Source organism: Girardinichthys multiradiatus, chromosome 3 (assembly GCF_021462225.1).
Source record: "Girardinichthys multiradiatus isolate DD_20200921_A chromosome 3, DD_fGirMul_XY1, whole genome shotgun sequence".
NCBI classification, from domain to species: Eukaryota; Metazoa; Chordata; class Actinopteri; order Cyprinodontiformes; family Goodeidae; genus Girardinichthys; species Girardinichthys multiradiatus.
This window is the reverse complement of record NC_061796.1, coordinates 6,948,826-6,974,710: the sequence shown is the minus strand read 5'-3', so window position 1 is coordinate 6,974,710 and position 25,885 is coordinate 6,948,826. Positions and strand designations below refer to the sequence as shown.

The 25,885-nt window shown below is 38.1% G+C and overlaps 1 protein-coding gene across 3 annotated transcripts in view; it reads right to left on the bottom strand.

Annotated features, from left to right (window-relative positions):
• ptprub (protein tyrosine phosphatase receptor type Ub) overlaps window positions 1–25,885 on the bottom strand; it is a 310,515-nt gene that overhangs the window by 95,722 nt on the left and 188,908 nt on the right. For all 3 annotated transcript variants that reach the window (XM_047360605.1, XM_047360606.1, XM_047360607.1), the window contains exons 5-7: window positions 20,514–20,629; window positions 15,289–15,463; window positions 12,471–12,764 (exon numbers count right to left, since the gene is read on the bottom strand). In XM_047360605.1, the coding sequence (XP_047216561.1) occupies window positions 12,471–12,764; window positions 15,289–15,463; window positions 20,514–20,629 (585 nt within the window). The remainder of the gene's footprint in view (window positions 1–12,470; window positions 12,765–15,288; window positions 15,464–20,513; window positions 20,630–25,885) is intronic.

The window sequence follows — 25,885 nt, the reverse complement described above, 5'->3', positions numbered from 1 at the left end:
GGGTGGCAGCATCAGGTTGTGAGGGGGTTTCGTTGCAGGAAGCACTTTACAAATACATGGCATCAGGATGAAATGACATTATGTGGAAATACTGATGCTAAATATTTGACCCAAGTCATACAGTGTAAAAGCAGTTCTACCAAATACTAAGAAAATGTAGTAAACGTTCTGTGATTAAAGAAAAGTTTGCCACTTTTAGATGATGGAATTAATTGCACAAAAACTTTAATTTAATTCAATTTCAGAACCCTGTTTAGCAATAGCAGCATCGACAAATAATTACGTACCTGAGACAGAAATATTTTAATTGCTATTATGACAAATTATACCTAAATTTATATATTTTTTATGGTACATTACATTTTTAAGTCTGTACTTAATCTAGCATCTGTCTGATTGAAAAACAAAAACTCATTTGTCTTTTATACAAACAAAATCAGGCAATAAGGGGTTCAAAAATTATTTCAATCACAATTCTGACATTTAACAAATAAAAAACTACTTTGGAAAAGGCTACAGGATGTCTTTATATACTGCATATAAAAAGATCTGGTTTCAACTGTGTTTTAAATTAATCACCTTCCTTCTTCAAACCTTCGCTCTCTTCTCATCAGACAGAACGATATTATCCATTTCCCCATCCACTTTTTACTTTCTGTCATAGAGCACTTGAGATTTCATGACAATCTATGATGAAAGACTCTGCACCCGTCAGCTTTCCCTTTTAATTTGCTGTCAGGCATCTGGCTCTAGATAAAAATATGAGTGGAGCGTTGATCTGGACCTTTTACCCACTAATGTGATGGTAGATGAATGAGTGGGGACAGTAATCACTAAGTGGTAGACTGCACTACACCCGCTGAGATGTAAATGCACCATTGTTCATTGTCTTAATCGTGTAGTTGATAGTCTGCACAGTTTGAAAGCTAAATAAAGAGAGGCATTTAACTGCTGAGTTGAAGAAGCACTACCAAAGAGGCCACAGTGTGCTCATTATAGGGCCTTTCAAAGTGGACATTTGTGCCAACTCTTCCTCCCTTGCCTCTTCTTATTTGTCGGTGTCCAACAGGCACTTGTTCTATGGCAGCCTGCGGCTAAGGATCTGCAGCTGCCCAAATGTGGCTGAAGGTGTGAGTATTGGTGCCATCACATTTTGAAACCTCTGGTTTGTGATAAGCTCTCTGTGCTGTAGTGAGATTCTACTGTTTCTGTAAACAGCTCCTTATTGAAGCCGTTTTTGTAAATTTTGGGTTGTTAAGATTCCCTCAAATGTGCCCGTAATATTTATAGACGGTGGTGCTTTCTATCGGGACTCATCCACAGGGTTTTTGTCCCGCTATCTAAAACTTGTGGCCTCTTATTTACATATGCTAAGTACTTCATTAAGCTGCTGTATAACAAGACATAATATAACTATAACTTTAATTCTACTTATTTCTTGGCACATCTCACGAGTATGTATAAAAAGACTGAAAATATATTTAATTAATGTTGTAGAATAGCTTTTCCCTTTTGAATAATCCAACAATCAATTTCAGCATTTATTTCAGTTATTAAGTAATTGTTTTAACAAAGTCACTTGTGGCACAATTAGCAGTCCCTCAAACAATCCCTTTCAACAAAAATTTAATTGAAGCATTTTCTTATAATTAATGCTTGAAATTAAGTTAGTTTCAGTGAACCTGTCATGATTTGAGGTTGTTTGGGTTATGGTTTTGGGTTATTTTGTGATTATGTTCTTTAAGCTGTGTTTTGGATCTTGTTTCTGATCATATTCCAGGTGGTGCTTTAGTTCTTTCCTTTCCTTTCCTTTCCTTTCCTTTCCTTTCCTTTCCTTTCCTTTCCTTTCCTTTCCTTTCCTTTCCTTTCCTTTCCTTTCCTTTCCTTTCCTTTCCTTTCCTTTCCTTTCCTTTCCTTTCCTTTCCTTTCCTTTCCTTTCCTTTCCTTTCCTTTCCTTCCCTTTCCTTTCCTTTCCTTCCCTTCCCTTCCCTTCCCTTCCCTTCCCTTCCCTTCCCTTTCCTAGGTTTAGTTTCTCATGATTCTTGTATTCTGTTTTGAGTGCATTTAAATTTATGTTCTGTTATAGCTGTTTCTTAGGTTTGATTATGTCCTTGTACTCATGTTTATTTCCAGCCATGTTTTGTGTTCACTCCTGCCACAGCCGGTAATCAGTTTATTCTGGTCCGCATGTTTCATGTCAATCAGTTCTGTTTTCACCTGTGCCCATATATACTCTCCTGTGTTGTGTACTCCTTGTGGAAACATTCTCACTGATCACTCTTTTGTCAATCTGCTGGTCATGCCAAGCCTGACCATGTCCACTATTGTTGCCACACCAAAGCCTTTATCATGCCTGCCTCTGTCTCATCCAGCCTCCTGTAGGTTTTCTTTTTGTTACATTAAAACCTTTACTCACAGCCGCTCTGCCTCCCTGTCTGCCTTCTGGGGTCCACTCAGAACACCACACCCTGACTGAACTTCTAAATAGTAATCCATGGCTTTCTGTTTCCCAGGAATTTATATATGACATTCCAATAAGGTCAATATCTCTTAGCCCTGGGGCCATGAGGCTGACCCTTAATAGCCTTGCCACTACGCACAGTGAGGTGGATGGTAATGAAGGTAAGATTCTCCAAAGCTCACAGACAGTGAACTGGATCAAAGACTGGCATCTTGGGGTCAATGAGTCTCTGTAACAACCTTTAGACCATTTTTGGGAGGGTTATCTGTCCTACCATCACAAACATAGACATGTGACGTTTGCTCAATTCGGAGACTTAAAGAGGAACTATGTGCATTGGTCAAATGACAGTAAGCTCAAGCTTTAGATTGTCCAGAGCCGATGATTGTACAAAGTGGAATGGTCAAAGATCGTACTTTCTGTATGTTCTGTAGCATGTGAACCAATACAAGAGAATAGTATGTGCTGTCCAATTGTCAGGAGTTGTAATTATAGCTGTGGTGCTAACAAAGGTAGCCGGCACTGCATTAAACAACAGCAACTTCTGCTGAAACGCCTCTAAGAAAGAGAAGACATAAAAATCTCAGAATAGGTAAATGTATGATTGTTGAACCAGGACTGCACACAAACTGGCTGAACTGGCAGCTAAAAACAGTTAAAGGTTGGATTTTGTGTATCGCATGATGAGCATAGCTGATAAATTACATTTTACATACTACGTCCACAGGCACATCATACCTGAATGGTGCTTTGTATTTAGAGAAGAGAGCAAACAAACTATTATGGTTCATATCAAAAATATAATCACTACAACTTTTCTGAACATGTAAACATCTGTCTACAATGAGGCTAAGCCATGTAGGGTACACGGACACACTGAAGGCTTTGTGGCAATCTGATATTACTACTGGATGTACGGGATCGTGACGGATAGTATCACATGGAATGGATAAAAAGATAAATGACTTGCCACGACTAACTGAGAACTTTTGTTTCCACTGTGACTAATTTCACCCTGGTTTGGTATCCTTTTACCAGTTCAAGAAGATTATGGCCAGGACCTTTCTAAAGGGTTCAGTGACCCAACAGCAGGTGGAAGCCCATCAACATAGTTTGGGGACCACCTGCAGTCCAAATGCTTGCCTCTACTGTGCGATTTACTTGAGGGGCTTCAAGCTGTGCTAATGCAGCGTGCTGATAATCACAGCGATGGCTCATCAAGCACACCTGGACAGCCATCAGAGCCAGCCGGAGATCGTGTTCACATTCACGGCCATTAGTTTTATAGTCTCTGCACCCAGAGAGCTCAAGTCTACGCATAAATGTGTGTGTGCATACGCTAGTAGCCAACAAGCCACGTTTGGGACAGAAGGAAATATTCAGCGTGACTATGGAAGCGTTAGGTGGTAGGATTCTGCTTTTAGAACGGAAATTCACTTTCCACAAACAGGGTTTAAATATCCTGTCTTTCCACTGGCTAATTATCATCTCCCTGATATCAACACAGTAACCCCAACATCTATTTTCGAGTGGGTAAACCTAATCAAGCCAGCAGCAAAGGGAATGACCAGAGTTCAGCGGCAGATCGTGTGGTCAGTGGGGGCTTAGAAGACCAGATGATTTGCAGGGTTGTTCGAGAGAGTTTCTGGAAGCACATGCAGGTGAATGTCTCCTATAGGTTCAAGGAGGTCAAATAAACAAGTTGGTGGAAGTTTAAATAGATGGAACTTTCCGTGATCGTATCTACAGTATGCCACTACCAGGGGCAAGTATGGGTCAAACCATGATTTGATCATGCTGGACTCAGACAGACAGATGCAGGGCACCAACAGAAAAATAGCAAATACCAATCACTCACACACAGGTTTACAGCTGCAGGGGATATAAAAAGTTAAAATGCCTGTTTTGTAGTGAAAGAAACACGGCTAGTATATATTATTCAAAAACGTTTTCAATCAATTTCCTTTACAGCTCAACTGAAAATCATGGGAATAATAATAAAGCTAAAAGCTAAATAAATACGTGAACACGTTTAAATACTTTCCTGAACCAATGTTTAATTCAGTTTCAGCATTTGGCCTTTCAGCGTGCCACATCTTGAGCTGTACATATTTGCCCACTCTACATTCCCTACAATCAATCTATGAGATTGTGTGGACAACTCATTACCTACACCCCTTTTCAACTGTTCCAACAACAGTTTGTTGAATAGTTCAGCTCCAAAATTCAATTTTCTTCCAGTAAAGACATTTTTTGTTGAGGTGGATTTATACTTACTCACTGAAATGCTGGAAATGTAATTCTTGACCATCTTCAGCTTTCTAACTGAAGGTTTTGGGCCATGACTGAATGGTATGTGGAACTGTTCATAATTTTATCTACCTTAAATAAAACACCAGTTTTAGCCGCAGAAAAGTAAGCTGTTACTATGTTTTACTTTGTGTTGTTTGTATGCCAAATTTTACATTTGAAATTTTTAACCATAGTTTAAAGTTTCATTTTATCAGCTAGTAACACTCTCCCAAAAGGATTTGGAAGATCTTAGTCAGGCCTTTATGTTCTCTTTGTGAGAAAACTGTTTTTCTCCTGTAAGACTACTCACATGTCTAGACATATTGACAATACAGCAGACTGTTGTCATATGTAGAAGCCAGCAAGTGCCAGAAACCACTGCAGGGCCTACATTGTTGCTTTTGGCCTCCCTGAGTACTCTGAGTTATTTTATTTTTTAGTAATGTCACCCTTGTGCCATATTTTCTCCAGTTATTAATTAATGTTTTCGCTGTACCATTGTTCTTATTTAATGATGCAGATTTTTAATTTTGTATTCTTCTACTGGCTAATACCGTTATGCAAGGAGATAATTCTGATACTTTAACCTTTGTGCAAACGATGACTTTAGCTAAAGGGTGCGAATGTAGAAAAATTCCTACAAGAATTGATGGTAGATGTAAACTTATGGTAGAGGTAAAACTGTTTTAATATTATTTGATCTTATATTTACATTACAAACACCTGCCTGATTAACAGGTGGAGTACAACATTCAGATTCAACGTTCAGATACAAATAAAACCAATATGCACAAAGGTGAGAAGCAAGAAAAAAAACAGCCCTATTTGGCTTCGGTGATAATCTTGCACTGCATTTAAATGCCCACTTGAACAGCTCTGCTAACCCAACAGCCTCACTTATCCCACACATGGCTGAACAAGCTAATGTCACAGTGGTTGAAATCTAAATACATCATTAAAGGCTGAGTTTAGTGACTTTCACAAACACTGATAACAGCAACTGTGAGAGCAATCTCCATCTGCTGTGAATCCTGTATCGCTTCATCTCTTTTCACCATTTCTGTCCAACAGTCACAGCCCCCCACCCCTTTCCCACTCTTTCTTTTTTTTATTGTGAATTATATGATACTTTCAAGCTGGAGATGGTAAGGGTGTGTCGGGAAGCGAAGGAGTGCACAAAGACTGATGAATGAGAGGTGTCTTTGGCTTTCGGGAGCAGAGAGTAGTTTTAATATGTCATCTTAGAGAAGGCCAGGGAGGTTTTGCTGGAGCAGCATCGGAAGAAATGCGAAGGATGGTGTGTGGCAGGGAGAGACCGTTGGGCATAGGGAAGAGTGATGACCATGGAGGACATAAATCTTCTGCCTTGGGGTAACAAAAGCGTTTCCCTTTTTTTTGCCCCTACACAACACACACATATTGCAGATTCAGGCAACACTAATGACTACCTACATCTTCTCTGGCTGTATCTGCCTCAAAACAGTATTTTTCATGCTGTATGTATGCATATATTTTGAAAATTAGCATGGATGTAGCTGTGATGAATATTGTTATTTTGCTTAAGCGAGGATAACAACTGCATGGCGACAAATCACAGAGAAAAATGTCCAATGTCCAAAAAACAAATGATAAAAAAATGGAAAATCTTAACCTGAAGCACAGCTAACAGCTAAGATTTTTTTATTTCACCTTCACCAACTATAAAGCCAAATTTTCTGAAACTTGGTGCACATAATGGCTTGTTGATCTGAACTCATTTTTGCTGTCTGAAAAAGAGCAGGCACTTTTCATTAAAATCTTCATGGCCAAATTAGAAGTAGAGCAATATTTTAGTAATTAATCTAATTATAAGATAAAATGTGATATATTTGATTCATATTAATGCTGACATGTTAGACATCGTTGTCAGATTTGTGGCTCACTCCCACATGATGTTCCCATATACCCACTCACAGTCTTCATTTTATCTATATCCTTCAGAAACCTGCATTATTACTCCCACATGGAAAAGGTTTCTCATACACCTAAGTCATCCTGCTGTGAAGCCTACAGTTTGTGTGCCAAAATAGAGCAATAACGTTACTGAGAAAATACATTTTCTCATAGCATGAATATTGTTTGCTTAATGTGATTGAGAAATGTTGTTTACATAGCAATGTTTTAACCAGACTTATTATTCATTCTTTGCACTTTCAAGAACCTTGGGAGGATGAGTTGCTACTGATACTAACACTACACGACTTCATTATCTAAAGCAGATGCTAAAACCAACCAGCGTTGGCGAATATAGCATTCTGTTTTAATCTAGATCATCTGAATATCAGTTGACGTTCAGACAAGCTGATTAATCAAATAAAATATTAGCCATTTATGTGGTCTGCAGAACGGATTAATTAAATGGACCAGAGCTCCTAGAGAACACTCACACAGGGCAGAGGCCCGTTTTTGCCAAATGGACAGGGATCAGTCTTCACATAAGGTTAGAGCAGAGAGAAGGATCATCGACCACTGATTCTCTGTAAAATCTCTCTAGATCACCCATAGTCCTCCAATCCCAGTCCCCACAAATAGTCTCTTCAGCTTCAGCTCTTTATAGAATTTAGGTCTGGGTACTGAGATGGCCATGGAAGAACCATTTATATGCCCTTTTTCCATTAGTACCCGTTATTACCTATTACATAGTATCTATTTGGGTCAGGTTAGGTCAGTTTAACACATTTTGATATATTTTCCATTACAATTGAGTACCATCATAGTGGGGGCAGGATGGGGCAATGTGATTTGCAGTGACGCAAACACAACAACAACATAGACTGCTGCTCAGTCTATGGCTGTTTTCAGACTCGGAGTCAAAGAAGGGAGCCAGAGAAGGCTCTGGTCAGCGAGACCCAAAGCTCTGTGGATAGGTACAGGAGAGAGGGAAGTCATGGAGGGGTATCAAAAGGAAGGATTCGAACTAGATGAAGTGAGAGGGTAAGCTAACACTAGCTAATGCTAGCTTGCTATATTGGTCATAAACACAATAATCCCAGCATAAAATGATTAAACAGTTAAAGATATTAGTTATTGAACTTGGCTTTGACGCTGCCCCCTACCCAATCAGTGACCGACAGTCTGACATCATGTTTTCAGTGTGAATCGAAACATCTGGAATCACATGAAGTTAGGTACTAAATATAGTAACATTCCCTTAACTGTAACTAATGGAAAAGGCTACAAGGCGAGTCGACCGGTATTGAGTTGGTAGCCGTAGAATAGGATTTGTCAAAGGGCACCAAATTTCATTTGAGAATCAGTTGCAATTCAGACAGAAATGTGTAAGAAACTGAGGGAGTAACCCTTTTAATCCAGAGCACTGGGCCAAAATTGGTAAAACAAAAAAGACAATTTTTTTTACATACCGGTTTTCATACAAAGTCAAATAACCAGGTTCAATATGGCTGCTGTGCATATAAAGTGGAAGTTGCGGGAATAAACTACTTTCTTAATATGTATTATGAATTGTATCACATTAAACCATTGGCAGTCAAATAAATGCACAATCTCTATTTGTGAACATGTTTCTTTACTATTTGTATACAGATAAAAAACAAATATGTTATCAGCTTGTATTTTCTAATAGAGTTGTAGCAATCAGAATTTTGTGGCCAATTTCCCTCACAGATAGTGATTTTAGCTGATTCCAATTTCTATTTAAGAACAATCATATTAAACATAAAGCTGTTTTTTTCTAGCCTTATGGCTATGAATGGTCACAATTTCTATTAGGGATGATATCATACCAGGCGTGTGGAAGAGCAGTTGCTGTAAATCAGAACTATTCATCAGTCAGGGCCAATCAAACTACAATAGTCTCATTCCCTGTGTATCTGTAATTGCTAACAGAAAATAGCCTGGTCAGTGTGAACAGCAATTAGCAACTTGTACTGGTTTTCCAATTTACAACTAGAATGCATTTGGCTGCAATATCATACCCAGATTAAAGGTCATACATCTGAGACAAATCGGGCACAGCATTATTGTGCAGCAGTTGGGATGTTTCTTCATAAAGAAAATAGTTGACGATGCAAACTCTGCCTCACATTGATGTCGAGTTAGAACCATCAAATAAAAGAGAACTGTCACACAGGCATATAAACACACAAACTTCACACAGAGAGGTCCCAGCTGCACAGTAGATTTAATCTCAGTATAGGTGCTCCTGGTGTGCTCCGTGGTGACTCTGCTAAAAGCTTTGGTCAACCACTGCTTCACAATACGTTTGTTTTCAGATATCAGAAACGAATCAAGAAAAAGCTTCCATCCCACAAACTCCTATCCATTTGCCATACTTGTAAATTTCTGTCTTCTTCAGCATATACCAAAGAAGCACGCTCAAGGCTAGCTTCAGCTATCATCCATCTGTTATCTTTCAAATAACCCTCAAACCAATATTACCATGGAAGCAGCAATTAATGTCTCACCCTCAGTCTCTCGAAGCTCGGAGTTCAGAGAGCCTCAGTGATAACAAATGTGTCTTTTCTTATGAGATAAGTCCTCGCAGTGACTGAGTCAGAGTTTGCTTCTCTCTGATTGAATTTTCAGCAGATTATCGTGGAAGATTTGGCCTCATAATGAAAGAGTCTCTAAAGTTACAGTGTGTGGCTACTGGGCATCAGAACTTTAAACTAGGGAGCTTAATTAGAATAACTTCATTACATGAAAAGAAGACATATTAATTAGATTTATTTATGGGCATGAACAACTCTTTGCAGCAAATTCTGAAACTTCCAATTTTAATCAATAGTAACATGTTAAACAGAAAATGAGTTGTACCTCCCTAAAAATGTCAGCATAACTGGAGGATTTATAGCTAAAAATGTGTGTAATAAAGACATAACTCTTGATAAAGGAAACAAAAATTGATAGACAAAACGTTCCCAAAATTTAACTCCATCTATCGAAAGTAAGGACATCTGTTATCCACAGCTCTAATCAGGTGACCCCAAAAGGTAAAATATGAAATAAAACTAATGTTACAAGGATGTTATCCAAATTCATCACTAAATCCGGCTTTCAATGATTCCTTCAGTCTCAAATTTGGTGTGGAGCCACAGGAAATTCAAACTGAACAATGACCCCAAGAAAAGCTCAAATTCCACCAAGGCTTGATTTCAGAAGATATCCAGGAAGATAGCATGCTCATCATAGTCACTTGACTTTAACTTTATTGGAGGTGGTTACAGCTTGCAAACATCATATTAATGAACTGAAGGCCTTTGCCCATTGGGGCAGGCTTATAGGAATGCTGCCAGAAACTGGTGTCTGACTATGAATCATGTTGGCAACATTTCATAACTGTGAAAGGTTGCTACTAAAGGACTAAACATGCTTGACATGAAGTGATTAAATAATTTTAAGACCGTAGTAGTGTTTAAAAGTAGCGTTTTGCTTTTAATTTGGAGAAATCAATTGAAACTGTTTGTTGTTTGAAGCAAACAGCAGTTTGGTTATACTTTTTGCCAATAAGTCTAATTTGCAGAAGGGACTGAATTATTTTAGCGGCAACAGTGGTTCTAGAATTTCTGGAAAGTTTCGGTCCAGAACTGGCAGGTATTTGGAACTGTTCATAATTCCATCTACTTTGGTAAAAATCTCTGTACCATGGTGGGTATGGTGTTCCTCTTGGTGGGCAATATTGATTTGCACAATACCTTTTGTCAGGTCAGTTTTCCATCAGTTTATTATTATTATTATTATTATTATTATTAGCAGTCATAGTAGTAGTAGTAGTGGTATGGATTTCTTTCCTCTTCAGCGATGCGACCCTCAAATCCCTAAACATTTTATGTCCTTTCAAGCTAATATAATTCCCCCATCAAAATCAAGAACAAGTTAACCAGTGACAATGACGTTCATCTTTCGCTGTCTCTAAAAGTAGGTCAAACGCCGAAATTTCTTTTTTCTAAACCCTTTTCAAGATGAATATTTCATGTTTTTAAAAACGAGTCGCCAACTTAGTTTTTGACAAATACATAGGTTTTGTATCACTTTAAAAACACAAGATGCCATTTAAAGAAACACCGGACGTTGCTGACAAAACCAAAAAAACAAAAAAACGCTACAGTAAACACACATCTTGTTGCAATTTATTATCCTGTAATTGCAAAACTTTGCAAAAAACTCTATCCCCGCGTGCAGAACAAAGGGAAAACATTTACCTGTATGTGGAATTGGTTCAAGGAATGTTATGAAGCTGTTATGTCATTGATACTTTACCAATACCACTTTACTGTTACAGCATTAAATACTTTTTTTTTACGTTGTTTAGTTATTTTTGCAGTACAATAATAAATAATTTATTATCTTGTAATCAGAAAAAGAACAACCCTATTTCTGTATTTTTACAGCCAGGAGCAAGCAGGACCTTCTGAAACTCAAAGGACCCAGCCTCCCACCACTTCGCTTGAGCCTTTATCTTCTTCTTTGAGGTGAGACATCTATTCTGCACAACATTGTAGTTACAAAATAAGCCTGATGTGTCATTACAGTGTTAGGATTAGGGTTTTCAACATTTGTTTGCACAGTTTTTTATACATAATTGCTTTTTGCACATTTGTTGACATTGTTTTCCATTAACAATTCTTGTTTTCAATAAACTCCCATTGTTTGGAGATAAAACTATACAATTCAACTTGTTTTTTATTCATTAAATTGATATTATGCTGTGCACAATGATACATTTTGATGATAGACATGGTAAATGTCATGACCAAAGGCTATATCATATGCAGAATACTCCTACAATAGTAATCAGTACTTTTATTTGAACAGATTCCCTTTTACGAGGTGAAAAACACATTCGGCACAGTTTTGGCACATTTGGCAAAATTGTGCCGAAATCCCAAGTCTGCCTGCCACATTGCCCAATAAAACCTTTGTGGAACATAAATGCTTCAACTAATTCATACCAAATTTGCTGCAGTCATAGCCAAGATGTTGATGAATACAACCTGGGGGTTCTCCTAGGATTTCCAAAGGTGTTTGACTATGTTTATTTTAAAAAAAAGTAAGACGAGGGCCAAAAAATAGAAACGTTTCTGTGTTTAATCATGAATAAATCAGACATAGTAACAGTGGTTCCACTGGAAATATATTCATTTATGTCTTATCTTTACACAAGTACCAAAGGTTTGCATGTATTCCTTGTAATTGTGGAGCTATACTTAATATATTTAAGGTATATAATTTCAGGCAGAAATTGGTCTAAAACCCCTTTGGGCTTAACAGGTTAAACAGAAACCAGCTGTTTTATGTCCAAAAGTGTCAGTAGACTTGTAGGTTTACAGTTACAAACTGGTGTGATAAAGACATAACTGACAAGGCAGACAATATTCTACAGTTTTATTCAGATGAAATGCTTCATCTGGGGTTTCTGGGGTGTGACAAATGCACAATTAAGGAAACAAAAAGTACACCTTGATTGGGAACAGTGATTCTAGACCAAAGTTTGTTCACACAGGATCCTCAGAGGGTTACCTCAAAATTAAATTTGAAAGTGATGTGTTTTCAAGAAATGAAATACTTTTTCATTACTATCGTCCGTATTAAAAGTTAGATTCTAGAAAAACAATAAACATTCTTTATAAATCAGATATATAAGGGTTTGCATGCAGCTGCAATAAGCTAAATAGGTTTGAAGTGAGTTTGAAAAGTGTTTTGGGATCCAAAGGCTCACCTGCACACTTGGTTCTGCTGACGAGGGGAGGTCCCGGAGGGCCGGTTCCACCCTCGCCGGGCCGAGTTAGGAGCACGCTGATGTGGTACTCAGTGTCTGGATCCAGATGCCACAGTTTATAGGTGACCATGTTGACTCCATGCACCTCTGACCATGGGGACTGGCTCGCGCGGTACTCAATCTCCTTCCTGATAATGGGGCCATCTCCCAGGATAGAGTTAGTGTTGAGCTGGATGATCAGGTAAGTGGAGCCGGCACGCAGCAGCTGAGGCGGCGCGATGGGGGATGGAGGTACTGTCAGAGTAGAGGAAAAGCAGTGTTTTTCATTTTCCACTTAAGGCCCCTGTTTGTTTTGGTGAAAAGCATTTGGACTAGCAGGACTGCTACACCATCTAAGAATCTAAGAAAATTAAGTCAGGATAATAATTTTACTGATCTGTACTATGCAAAGACATTTCTCAATATCTTAAAGCTCAGTGGGGTTTAGATAAATGGACTGCAGGATGTGAGCAGGCTAAAATGTGGTTACACAGCTAATTAGTCATACATATTGGCAAGGCATTCAAAGCCTTGAAAAAACTTCAAGAAGTGATGATGGGGAAGAACAGCTGTGCATTAAATGCAAAGCATGTGACAACCTTTTAACTGTGATTAAGTGCCATTTATGTTTTCTGTATCTGTCCACAGAACTCTTCACCATGATATAACGGGACTCTGCATCACTGTCAGTCAGGATTTCCAAAGCAGGAATTTATACCACAGCCCACCGGTCAAATGTCACTTACAGGCAGATCAATTACACCGTGTAAGTAAGGAATGGGAATAGAAAAGAAATGTCGACAAGGCATGAGAAGAGATCAGAGTGAGATTTGTTGCTGTGACTAATCATTCATTCCAGCAGAGGCGCCTCAGTCTTTTATGGCCCGCCTCAGTGTGTGCTTTACACATTAGCAGAACCTCACCTCATGGTTCCTTTTGCCTTCAGCAGCTTGTTTTTGGGTTGGCTGCCTCTGATCTAAAAGGGCATGTTTAGGCCAATAGCAATGGCCGATGTGATTAAAGTTTAAACTACTCACTCATGTTTGCCACAGTTTGTAAGTTTGCAGCTCCAGTAAGTTGTTCGAGTCATTTCACCCTTGACTTTTCATATCAGCATATTTTAGAGATCTTTTCTGATTGTATTGTAGCTTGTCACATTCAATTCAGTAATACTGTTTAATTAAGATGATATCTGCCTTCAGTGTTATAAATTCGGGTGCGCATATGCAGCATATCCAACTGTAGTCTAAATTATATGCTAAGGTACTGCCAGGGTACGATAAATTTAGAGACAAACGGAGAACGATAAAATTATTTATTTTTAATTATGTCCAAAGATGCTGTGTGCTAGAGGGCAATAAGAGAGTTTCTGTATAATTCCTGCACATTTTCAACATTACTAAATGACAAGCCCTAACTCATTATAGGCTCTTAGAAGTGCAGAAGAGGAAAAGAGTATTTATTAGGATAGCAAAGTTATAGACTGACTTCCACATAACTTAAAAACATTTTTTTTTTTGCTCTGAGTCTGAAAAGTTAAGGATCATAGCAGCCATAAAAGCCCCATCATGGTTCATATGAGAGTGCACGAAGAAGAAATGGATTGCATGGCCATTTTTCTATGGATTCTCCCCCGTTTCAGTGGCAGCTGATGGTTGGAGGATTAATAACAGTTTAGCGGAAAGGAATTCTTTATATAGCATCCATGTTATCAAAAAACTAAAATGGACCCATTCATTCACATGAGTAAAATGGATTTAACTCGTGTGGCAACAAGAAGGATCTACTGGCTTGTCAGCAGCAATGAGAGGCTGAAGCAAGCTGGATGACCTCTGCTTCAGCTAAAGTATATCTATCTATCTATATATAGTGAAATAATTTTCTGGCATACTTGGCCTGTAGTGAGAAGCCTGAGATCCAGAGTAAAAGGAGGGTTCTCTGCGTGTATGGACCACAGAGCTTCTCTCTCTAATGTGTACAGCAACACTGCTGATCAGCTGGCTGAAAGAACGCTCCATTACTTTCCCATTATGATATGTGTATTTAATTAATATTAAAGAAAAAAAGTGTTATTTTAACAACAGCCAAAGTACTGTATTTTAAAATGAAAAGCCTGCTATGCATTTTCATAATATTTAAATTAAATTTTGTTAATACTGTGTTTTGGCAAATCCAGGAACTTTTGCTCAAAGTCATATTATCAGAATAAAGTCATAAACATTGACACTTCTGTGCTTCTTCTCCAGCATGTTATTTAGCTGCATTAAGAGCAACCGAGAGCAGCAGACACAAAGACAGAGAATATGTGACGTCCTTGTTTCCCCTTCTCATCTTCACTTAGCTGAGGGCTGGAGCCTGTTATGCCATCAAACCACTGCCATGTCATTACTATGCTGTCGGAGTCGTGTCAGGCTGTTGGGCTGTGGTGAGTAATGAGAGTGAGGTCACCATCTGTGCTTCCTGATATGACAAGGTCTGCAGGAGTCCAAGTCAAGTGAGCAGCATTTTGTCAGAGAGCTGAAGCGCTTAAGACGGCAGCGTGTTTGACAACTTCAGCTCATGAAGCACTCATGTCAAGGAACAATTCTTGCACCAAAAGACAAATGGAATACAGTTCAGGATAAAGTAGTCTGGCAAAATAAATGAGCAATATACTTAGCCTTTATCTTGCACAGCAACAAGTTACCGACAACAGCACAGAAGAAAGACATATCACTTTGAAATCTGATACAAGCCAGAAGCAAAACAGTCAGAACAAAAGACAAGATTTTTTTTTTACCTTTCACAACAAGTTCAGCAAAGTTGGACACCCCTGAGCCCCTGGAGGATTGAGTGACACAGCGGTAAAGGTCTTGATCTGAGCGCTGAACGCTATCTAGCTGGAAGGACACCACAAAGCGCCGATGACTCAAGTGCTTGACTGAGGCTGCTGTGAAAATGTCTCCATTGTGTCTCTGAAAAACAAGAGAGGACAGGGTCACAGAAAACAGGATGGGTCATCATATGTCCCTCTTGCTCACAAACACATCAGGTCATTCAGAAAGTGACCTACACTCATGCATGCACAGGTATAAATACACTGCACAGCTTTATGTGGAATATATCAAATAAGGAAGTTTAATAGCTCCTGAAAAGATTTTCAGAACATAAAGAACTTAACTTTGAGTTTTGAACAATTTGTGAAAAATTTTATTTGAATGCACAAATTTATGCTTGGGTATATTGTTGTAATTCTTTAAACCATAAGAGGTACTTGATTTTTAAGTTCCTGCATTAGTGTCTGTTAGTCTGTATTATACATGATCAAATCTCTCAGACTCAGAGATTTATACTGAAAAAAATGTTCTCACTTTCCAGCCAACACTCATAATGAGTGTATGATAACGTTCAGTCATAAGATTGATGGACTGTCCGTTATGTCCACGGGCATAAGGGACAGTAACTATTTAAAAGCACTGAAAGCTTCATAAAAACATCTGAGTTAGTGCATGTTACCTACTTATATACAATGTGTATTAAGTAGGGATGGCCAGATAAAGATAATATAGGTAAAGGTAATATACCACTGAGCTTAATGAAGTATTAGCATTCCAAAATCAATATCAGAGACAAAACAATCGGGACATCCCTAATATCAGTTGTATCTCATCATTTCTTTTTTCTTCCCATAAATACATTTCTTTCCTTGCCTTTTTCTTTTTGTCTCTCCTGTTTTTTTTTTACTATTCTATGTTCCTCAGTAATAATATCTTGTAATGAACAGTATTGGTTGTATACTCTTGAACACAAAATCTGACCTCCCACATCCAAGAAGACTCAGACAATCCATACCGTTTGAGGCATCCATAACCTGTACACAGTTATTGCCCAGTTAGCTCCTGGGACTCATGTGCAACAGTGCACACACATCACTGCTATATGGGTCAGTTCTTATTAGCACTGTGTGATTAAAATGGAGAAATGTTCAATTATGTTGAATTTAATTAGAAATGGACCATCAAATTGATTTATTCTTGCATTGTGGTGATCAAGCATGCTTTAATAGTAACAAATGAAACCTTGTTAAAATGATACTGATTACGGGGGTATGAGTGGCATTCCCAAATGGAGCCCATCTACAAATGCAGTCACATTATTTAGCAAAAACATTTGACTCCAGTTGAGCAGCTAGAATTGGAAGACAGTTGGGTTGTAATGCATCAAGGTTTAATCAATTTAGTAAACAGAATATTAGATAAGTAGCTGCATGTTTTACTGAAAAACAGAAGGTAAAAATATGTGTATGGAATAAAGGAAAAAAAAAAAAAAGGGAAATCTATAAATATCCTCACACACTTACACACACATAGCTGGGCATCCAAACAAATGCTGTGTGGTTCACCTTGCTGCTGCACTGCCAGCGCATTTCTCACTTTGTTCCACACCATTAAAATGAGTAACATTTGTCAACCCCATGAAGTCTCAAAAACACACACAGGATCTGGCTTTTTTTTTCTCATGTTTTCAGGCAATTTTCATTGTGTGAAGTGGTGTATATAAATTGTGATACTTTTTGATCTGTGTGCTTCAGCAAAATCCAAAGCAAGTCAGCATGTTGGGATCAGCAAGGAAGCCTCTGGGTACCGCTGCTCCAACCTTGAATTGAAAGCCTGAAAAAAGTCACAAACCACACAAACCCCAGACCAATGCTTCGCAAACAAACACATAAACACTAAACCGGTGATTAAGGTTAAGCGGGCAACCAATCCAGAATCCACAGAAAATTTTAAAAAAAGGCTTAATCACACACTCCTAAATCATCTTTATGTGTTATAGTGTCTTGCCAAAGTATTCACATCTTTTTTCCCATTTTGTTACAATCTCATGCTTCAGTGTATTGTATTGAGATTGTACGTGGCACATCAGTACAAAGTAGTGCACAATTCATGCCAAATTTATATTGAAGTTTGTGGTTCTAATGTGACAAACTGTGAAAACATCCTATGTGTATTACTTTTCTAAGGCACTCTATTTCTCCCCTTTGCCAACTGGGATGTGGATTAAAGAGGAGAGGCAAGAAAAATCGGGAATAAATCAAACAAGGATGAGATCACCTCATATTATCAAAACAATCTGGCTGTGGCTAATTGGCAAGGAAATGACAAAACGATCTGTTAATCTGGCAGGCGTGAGCAGCCAAGACTGATCTGCAGCTGTTACAGCAAACACAACCAACACTGCCACATGAAAACATGGCTTTAGGTTTATATAAGAAATGGAAGATGGTAAAGAGGACAGCTGTAGCTACAGGAGAAGCTGGAGAAAAGAAAGCACTGTAGTGACCACGGGCACTCATTATAGCAGGCATCTGTATGGTTTCTGCCAGCTAACTACCCAAAGAATTTGTCTTCATACTTGCAAAAAAAGGGTGGTTGCTGAAAGAGATGTGAGCGAGCTCACTTGAATTTCGTAAATCACAAAGGAGCCAGTTTTAAACAATGCAGCAGGTTTGCCTGAATCAGCCATGATGGACTGTAGCTGTTATGGGTGGGGAGATGCTGGCAGCAGCACTCTGTGCCATTGCTTTGACTGTAACAACATAAAAAATTTGAAATCTCATGACATTTCATTCCTTAAAAGGAGAGAAACAAAGATGTGTATGGAGCTCTTTCGCCTTACCTGAACAAGTCAAAGAACAAAAAACATATAAACATTACAATGCTTTTGATGTCAATAAATGCAATAAAGGAAAATGACACAACAGAAAAAAGCCTTTCTTGCCGGGTTGGGTAAGGTAGTTCTAAGTAAAACTTTAAAGATAACTTGTTGATTTGCTTTGCTAAAAACATCTGTGTAGGAACATTTATGAGCCTGAGCTTTTGTCAGAAGAGACAGTTAAAATTTCTGTTTGGAAAGTTGTTAAAAGAAAAACAAAGTGCAAATAATTAAGAAAAAGATGTGAAATAAACAGAAAGAAACAGAATGAACCTAAAGAAAATCCAAAACAATTGTACGAAGACAAAAAACTTCCTCAATGATTAGTTCTTGACATGTACCCAAATGTAATTTAATCCCTTTTGGACCATGTAGTTATGGAGTTCATGGTGGTACAGGTATTAACAGTAAATAAATGTTTAATAACAATGATCAACTTCAATTTATTTTTTATGATAGATCAATATAAGCTACATTGTAGTTGTGAAGTGGAATGATAATGATACATAGTTTTAAAAATGGTTCACAAATATAAATCTCAAAAGTGTGACGCCATTTTGTATTTAACCTGTTTTACTCTAATGCCCCTTAATAAAATCAAGATGAACTAAATGCCACCAGAAGCCCCATAATTATTGGTCATCTGTGTGCGATTTCATCTCATTTTGAACACAGCTGTTCTGTGAGGGCATCAAAAGTTTGTTAGAGAACATTAGTGAACAAACAGCATCATGAAGAAAAAAGGAACACAGCAGATAAGTCAGGTCTAAAGTTGTGGAGGGATGTTTAAAGCAGGGTTGGATTATTAAACAATATTGCAAGCTTGGAACATCTCCCAAAGCGCCATTCAACCAATTATCTGAGTTTGGGTATAATATGGTACAACTACAAAACTAAACGGAAAGGTTAGACAAAGAAATGATCACTAAGAGAACCAGCTTAGATGCCCATGGTAACTCTGGAGGAGCTGCAGAGATCCACAGCTTAAGTGGGAGAATCTGTCGACAGAAAATCTATGAGGTCAGGTCAGGAGAACCATTAGTTGTGAGCTCCATACACCTTCATGGAAGCTTTGAAAGACAAAATCCACACAATTTGCAGTTTGCCACAAGCTAAAGGAGACACTGCAAACATACAAAATAAACATTTTGGCCTATTTCACATATTACTTAGTCCCTTTGGAACGGTTATAGAGGTCATAGTTATAGAGGTCTGAGCAGTAGAGATGTCTCCATGGCTGCAATTGCAGCACAGTTAGAACTGTTATAAAGGTGCGTCTCACTGCTATACATTGATATTTTCAACCATCATATCTAGATGCAATAAAGCCTTTGATTCACTGGGATTTCACTTGGATTTCTCTGGGATTCAGTCCATTACTTTTGGATTTGTTTCATTTTTTACAGCTTATGTTTAGGGGTTTTATTATGGCAGATGTCGACACTGTATTTATAGGTTCTATGGAGGGCCAGGTTTGAGATAGCAGCTAGAAAGGGTTGATCCAAGCAGAAATCTAAAAATTAAAGTCTAGCAATGAGAAAGAACACCTCTAGCAGAAAATCTTCTACTGTGAGGTGTGTGTTAGTAGGAGTTGTGAAAAAAGTCCAGATCAAACTGTCAGAACTTGCTCTCGGTCCCTATATGTAAAAATGGATTATAATAGTCCAAAAGCTGCTGTTTTTGTCCACTGCCTGAGGTATGTTTTTGGAATGTGCTGAAAGACTGTGTAATCAAACTGAAACCTGGTGTTAAAGCTTTGTTAGTGTTACCTTCAAGTTAAAAATAATGAATGCTGTCATTTTGACCTTTGTAAGCACCAAAAGTGAGATTCAGTGATTTTACATGTGGTTATATTGAAATCTACACGCAAGCTCAATAAAAGATATCCACATATACAATACATGGTTCTTTTTTAAACCACACCTAATGTTTTGGATGTGTTGTGGCTATGTTTTCCATTAGTTTTAAATTCTTATCCATTTTAAATAACACCGAGTACTTTGATCCTGACACAAAGCATTTCTTTAAAGGCTCCATAAATAAAATACAGATCAGATCATTTGAAGTGACATCACCTTGCCAGTAAGAAGCAAAGACGGAAAAGCAAAGAAAAAACATTTTGCCTTCCACTTCACCTCATCTCCACCACCCTGTTAAACATAAATCAATTGATTCTAAGGACTCTACGTGTAAATAATCAGTAGTTGTTTTTTTATTGACCTCTATCCTCTATGTCAGTATAACAAAAACTAAAATCAGGTTTTGCATTTAACCACTGGTTTTGTTCAAATCAATTACTAGCAAACTGACCTCCAGTAGAAACTTCTCCGCCTCAGAGGCCCTCCCAGCAGCAACGCACTGGAACGTGGCATTTTGGCCAGCATTGACCTCCTCATCTCCCAGCCTGGAGAAGTGTGGGGCCTTATCTAAAGAGACAAAAAGGGAGCAGACCAGCTTAACATACTACATTTGTGTTATATGAACAACAAATCCACTGAATTACTGTCAAGGCTTTTCTTTGTTTTTTCAGATGAATAAATAGGCCTTTAGGCATTAGGGAAAGGAGATTTACTAGATGTAACAAATATTTACCAAAAACATAAACCAGAGGGGAAAAAGAGGGACAACTTGATATTTTCTTCTATTTAAAAAAACTTTCAAGTATAAAATTGAATGGGATTTAATAAATTATCACACTTTAGTTTTTCTTCTTTTTCTTTTCCAATATGATTGTTTTTCCTTTAGGTGAAAAACAACAAACAGAAAAAAACAAACTGCTTGACTTTTTAATTTTCATAATAAAAAGCAATTCATATTGCAAATTTTCTTAGTGACGTTCTCCACAAAGAAAGCAAAATAAAAATCTTATAGAACATAGTTTTTCTACCAGATCATTACAATGCAATGCAATACAGTGAAATATATAGATTCTAGAATGAGGCAAATAAACTGGATTTATTAATTTATGAATGTTATTGATTTATTAATTTATTGAAAATGACATCAAAAGGCTTTGTCTGTTGATCAAACATTTCAGACCATTAGTAAGAAAAACAGAACTAAAAGTGTCAATACTGCAATACTACTTCCAGAAGGCTTCATAACAAGGTATCAATATTCTGGAACTGATGTTGCTCATCCTAAAATTCAATTTAGTTTATTTATATAGTGCCGATTTACAACACATGTTGTCTCAAGGCACTTTACAACAGTCAGGTACATACATTCCAATTAATCCTAAACATTGAACAGTGCAGTCAGATTCAGATATTTATTCAAACTGGATAAAAAGTTTTTCTGTCTAAGGAAACCCAGCAGATTGCATCCAGTCAGAGATTTGCAGCATTCACTCCTCCTGGATGAGCATGTAGAGACAGTGGACAGTCACTGGCGTTGACTTTGCAGCAATCCCTCATACTGAGCATGCATGTAGAGACAGTGGAGAGGAAAAACTCCCTTTTAACAGGAAGAAACCTCCAGCAGAACCAGAACCAGGCTCAGTGTGAGCGGCCATCTGCCACGACCGACTGGGGGTTTGAGGGAACAGAGCAGAGACAGAAAAAGAACACAGAAGTACTGATCCAGGAGTACTTTCTATGGAAAGGAAAAGTAAATGTTAATGGATGTAGCTCCTTTAGTCGTTTCATCTAGAAAGAAAGAACAGATAAACTCTGAGCCAGTTCTCAAGGTTAGAGTCTGAAAGAGAGCACATAGAGTTTGTTACAGTTAAGCTCAGTCAATTGCCATGTCTAGGAGAGAGAAAGGGTTAAACACTGAAAGACAGGGCCAAGTGGAAAATGGTCTAAAAGAGGGACACTTCTACTGGAAGAAGTGTTTTGTCACGTATTAACTAAAGCATTGACCACTGACACACAGTTATCACTGCACAGACAATGGCCTTCAGTCAAGAGGGATGTCAAACTGCAACATCTCCAGTGCATAACTTGAAGCTTCATTGTTCCATTAAAGCAAAAAGCTCAGTCGATCATGATGGAGCCTTCTTAACTGTGCTGTGTAGAAAACATCTCCAAGGGCATACCAGTACAGTTTGAAGTCATCAGGACTGTCCAGATTAAATCTTTTCTTGCAGGAGAATAAAACTTTCTTCCACTTTTCAATGTTATGGTGTTTTCTTGGAAAGCCAAAAAAGAAAAGTTAGTGGTGTTAACGGACACATGGTCTTTGAATGCAATGTTTTGGTTCTTGAAGCTCTTCTCACACAGATGCTGTCCCAGCTCAGTAAGGGTCTTAATCTGGGTTGAGGATCTGCCTGTGTCTTCATGGACAGCCCATTGGATATTCTGGCTCAACACAGATGAAATTTTTTGGAGTCTACCAATTTACTCTTTTGTCTCCAAGAAAGTAAGAAATCTTAACCTTTGATACGTATACCTGTTTCAATCATTTCCCTACTCTATTTGTTTTATTTCTTGCTCCTATTTCTTTTCTTCACATCCTTAAGCTCTAGTTCAACCTGGGAATGATCCACCAGGACTATATATGAATATTTGTTATTTCTTCTTAGGTAAGATTTTCAGGCAAGAGTCTGAAATGTTTGAAAAGGACAGCAGAGTGTCCATTACTAAAATAACTTGGCAACCGACAGGATCGATCTACAGATGAGAATAATGTGGGTGTGAGTTTCCAAAAGAAGAGCCACAGAGTGAGCGTCAATCTTTCGGTATCACTAAAAATGTCCAAGTACGGTGAGTGAAGCTGCCAATGAGTCAGAGTGTGGGAGTGCCCCTCTCACTCAACTTTGCGATTAACAATTAAAGACTGAGAAGCAACCCCCTGCTGTGCCAAAGTGCTGGGTAAATGCCGGCCACGTTGCCAGCCATCCCTGAGAAAACTGTGTAGGACATGCCGACATGTCACTCTAGATGATTGACAGGAGGCGATGGGAGAGGAACTGTGAAGCAGAAGCATCAGGGAGAAGCAAATGTTTGGATCTTGCTCATCTCCTGCTCGGATTTGCACAAAACTGCATTTCTATCCTGCGGAGATGGTGATGACAATTTCTTGATCTTGTTTTTGTATATTAAGTTAGGGAAAGCACCTGTATTTGTACCCCACATGTGGCCATGTTCCCTTTGAGTGACTTAACCCCCCCCCCCTGAATGCTTCATTATTTATGCCTGAGAGTCACACAGTCAGTAAACACACAGGAAAAACTGAGCACGACTGTAAAGGAACACATCCTGCAGTTGGCTGGAGCCACTAAATGTGCAACTAAATGTGTCAGATCTTATCCTCATGGCTCTTTAGCATGATAAATATTTCATTGAACTGCAACACTAGTTTCAGAGTCAAAGACTGCGACTCAGGAGGATACAACTAAAATGTCAACTGTGCTTTAACCAGAATTCTTAACAGGGATTTTTTTTTATAGGCTTATTCTATTTTTGACCATTTAACGCTGCCCGCTGACTTCCATCGCATCCTTCCCCCACACTTCTGGCTACCAAATGATGCCGGCTGGCCGAGTGCCACATCATAAGGCGCGTTCAGGTCTTGATGAGAGTCTTAATTATTTAATGACCACTGTGGGAGCAGTCAGTGGTTGCCATCTGTTGTGTCTGGGAGTAGCAGGGTGGCCTGCTGAGTGGTATGAATACAGTAGGGGTGCGACCCAATCTCACAGCTGGTGTTCACTTCAAAAAAACACTGATAGGTTGGTCTGTAACACAAAAAGCCTGAAGTGTACAAATTCATCAGAATCACAACATTCCTCCTGTGATAACAGTCATGGCATAAACATATTTGCAGGGAGTGATCCCCATCCATCAGGCGTGTGTCTGGGAAGTGTTAAATGTGCTGACAAGATTCCCCATGTTCAAGAGCGGGCTGCATGCTGCAGTTTGTGACAGAGAGTGGCTTTGTCCAAGTATTAAGTTCAGGTGTCTTAGTCACTGTTCTGTACGAGGTCCTCGGGGGCTGACAACACACTGAACTGCTACACTCACCTTGCACAAGTGACACAAAAAGCCCTTTGCTGCAGGCAGCTACTCACAGTGAAAAAAAACCCTGGAGAGAAGGCGTTCTCATAAAGCTCCAGACTGTAGCGCTTGGCTGAAAATGGCCTCTAAGCACAACTGTGACATCTGCCCAGGGGCCACATGGCACAGGAAAGAGCCTTCAGTAAGTCATTAAAGATTACATTTATTAAGTAAAGAAAAGCATTGACATTCTGTTTATTTAGTGTTTTCAAAATCATTCTTGCATATTATATCTTGTGTCTATGTAACATCTATAGAACTATACTAACATATGATATAAACTTTAAACCAATTGCAATTATCAATAAAAACATCTAAAATCAACACATTCCTGAAATAAAACTTATTTTGAGGCTCCAAATACCTACTATTTATGTGGCTGTGTTAATGGATTATGGCTAGTCAGGATATGTATTTTTCATATCCAGAATTTAATTCTGTCGAGAAAAATCAAGAAGAGCTTTTCCACCTGTACACAATCATTATTTTAAAAATCTCAAATGTCATTTTTAGGACAAATTGCATAAATCTTCTTTTTCAACTGGGCTCAGCTCCAGATATCCACCATAACAGTTTTCCTTCTTGACAATAAATATTGCAGATATCTCAAAATAAACTTTCACTAGATGTTTAAAATGTGGTTGTTGAATTGGCTGCTTAACTAGTTTGGTTCCATGATTGGCCTGATAAAAACTTGAAATGATAACCTTCTCATCATTGAGTGCATCACACATAGGAGCTAACAGGCGGCAACAACACTTTCAGCGTGGAAATTGTATCATTGAAGAGTTCAAAAATTACATCAGATAAAGCACAAATGGCGCAAGAAGCTTTTAGAAGGCAAAACAATATTTTCTATGAAGTACTGTGAGGTGTTTATTCAGACGGCTACAGTTAAACAGCAGGTGCAACTTCAGCAGATAACAGGAAACTGATAGTATTACAGCAACAAGTATACTCTGTCTGTAATAGAACATGCTGGATCAGCGGCTAATGGCCATCGCCTCTGGTTTTAATATAAATAATTATTAATTTATTTATTTGCAATAAATAAATGAATAACCTAATCTAACACATAACAAAAAATCTGAGCTAATTCCTCTCAAATATTACGTAAGACACAGCTAATTGAAATTGACCTTTAAAAATAAAGACAATTCTGAAAAAGTTTACATTGTGAAGTGAAGAAAACCAAAAAAAAAAGGAAAATGTTAGTGATCCAATAATGAACTGCCCATCAGTTATGCAGAAACTGTTATACTCATTATACTAATTATATCATGATGTCTAAATTTGATACAACAAAAATCTAGTGTCCTTTTTGATTTTGGATATCTTAAATGCAAACATATCATGACTTTGCCATCTGAAAAATCGAGTGTCTCCTGGAGCAATGTCTATTTTAGATATCCACGACCTTCGCTCTAAGCACGAAGAATGCCCTTGTTGGTATCTGGAGCTGAAAGCCCAGATACCAGGTAAAGTCATCTATCCTTTGAGGAACCATGTTTTAAATATTCAAACTCCTAATTGGGGACATGGAAAACCGCATTCTGCTCAGTTGGCCTTTTTATGGTAACTTTACAGATATCTACTTTGAAGAGACAGTCAAAGCAATACATGATAAACCCACTTGCCACAAAAGGTTATTCAGATGTTACTCTTCTTTTAATTCTATTTATG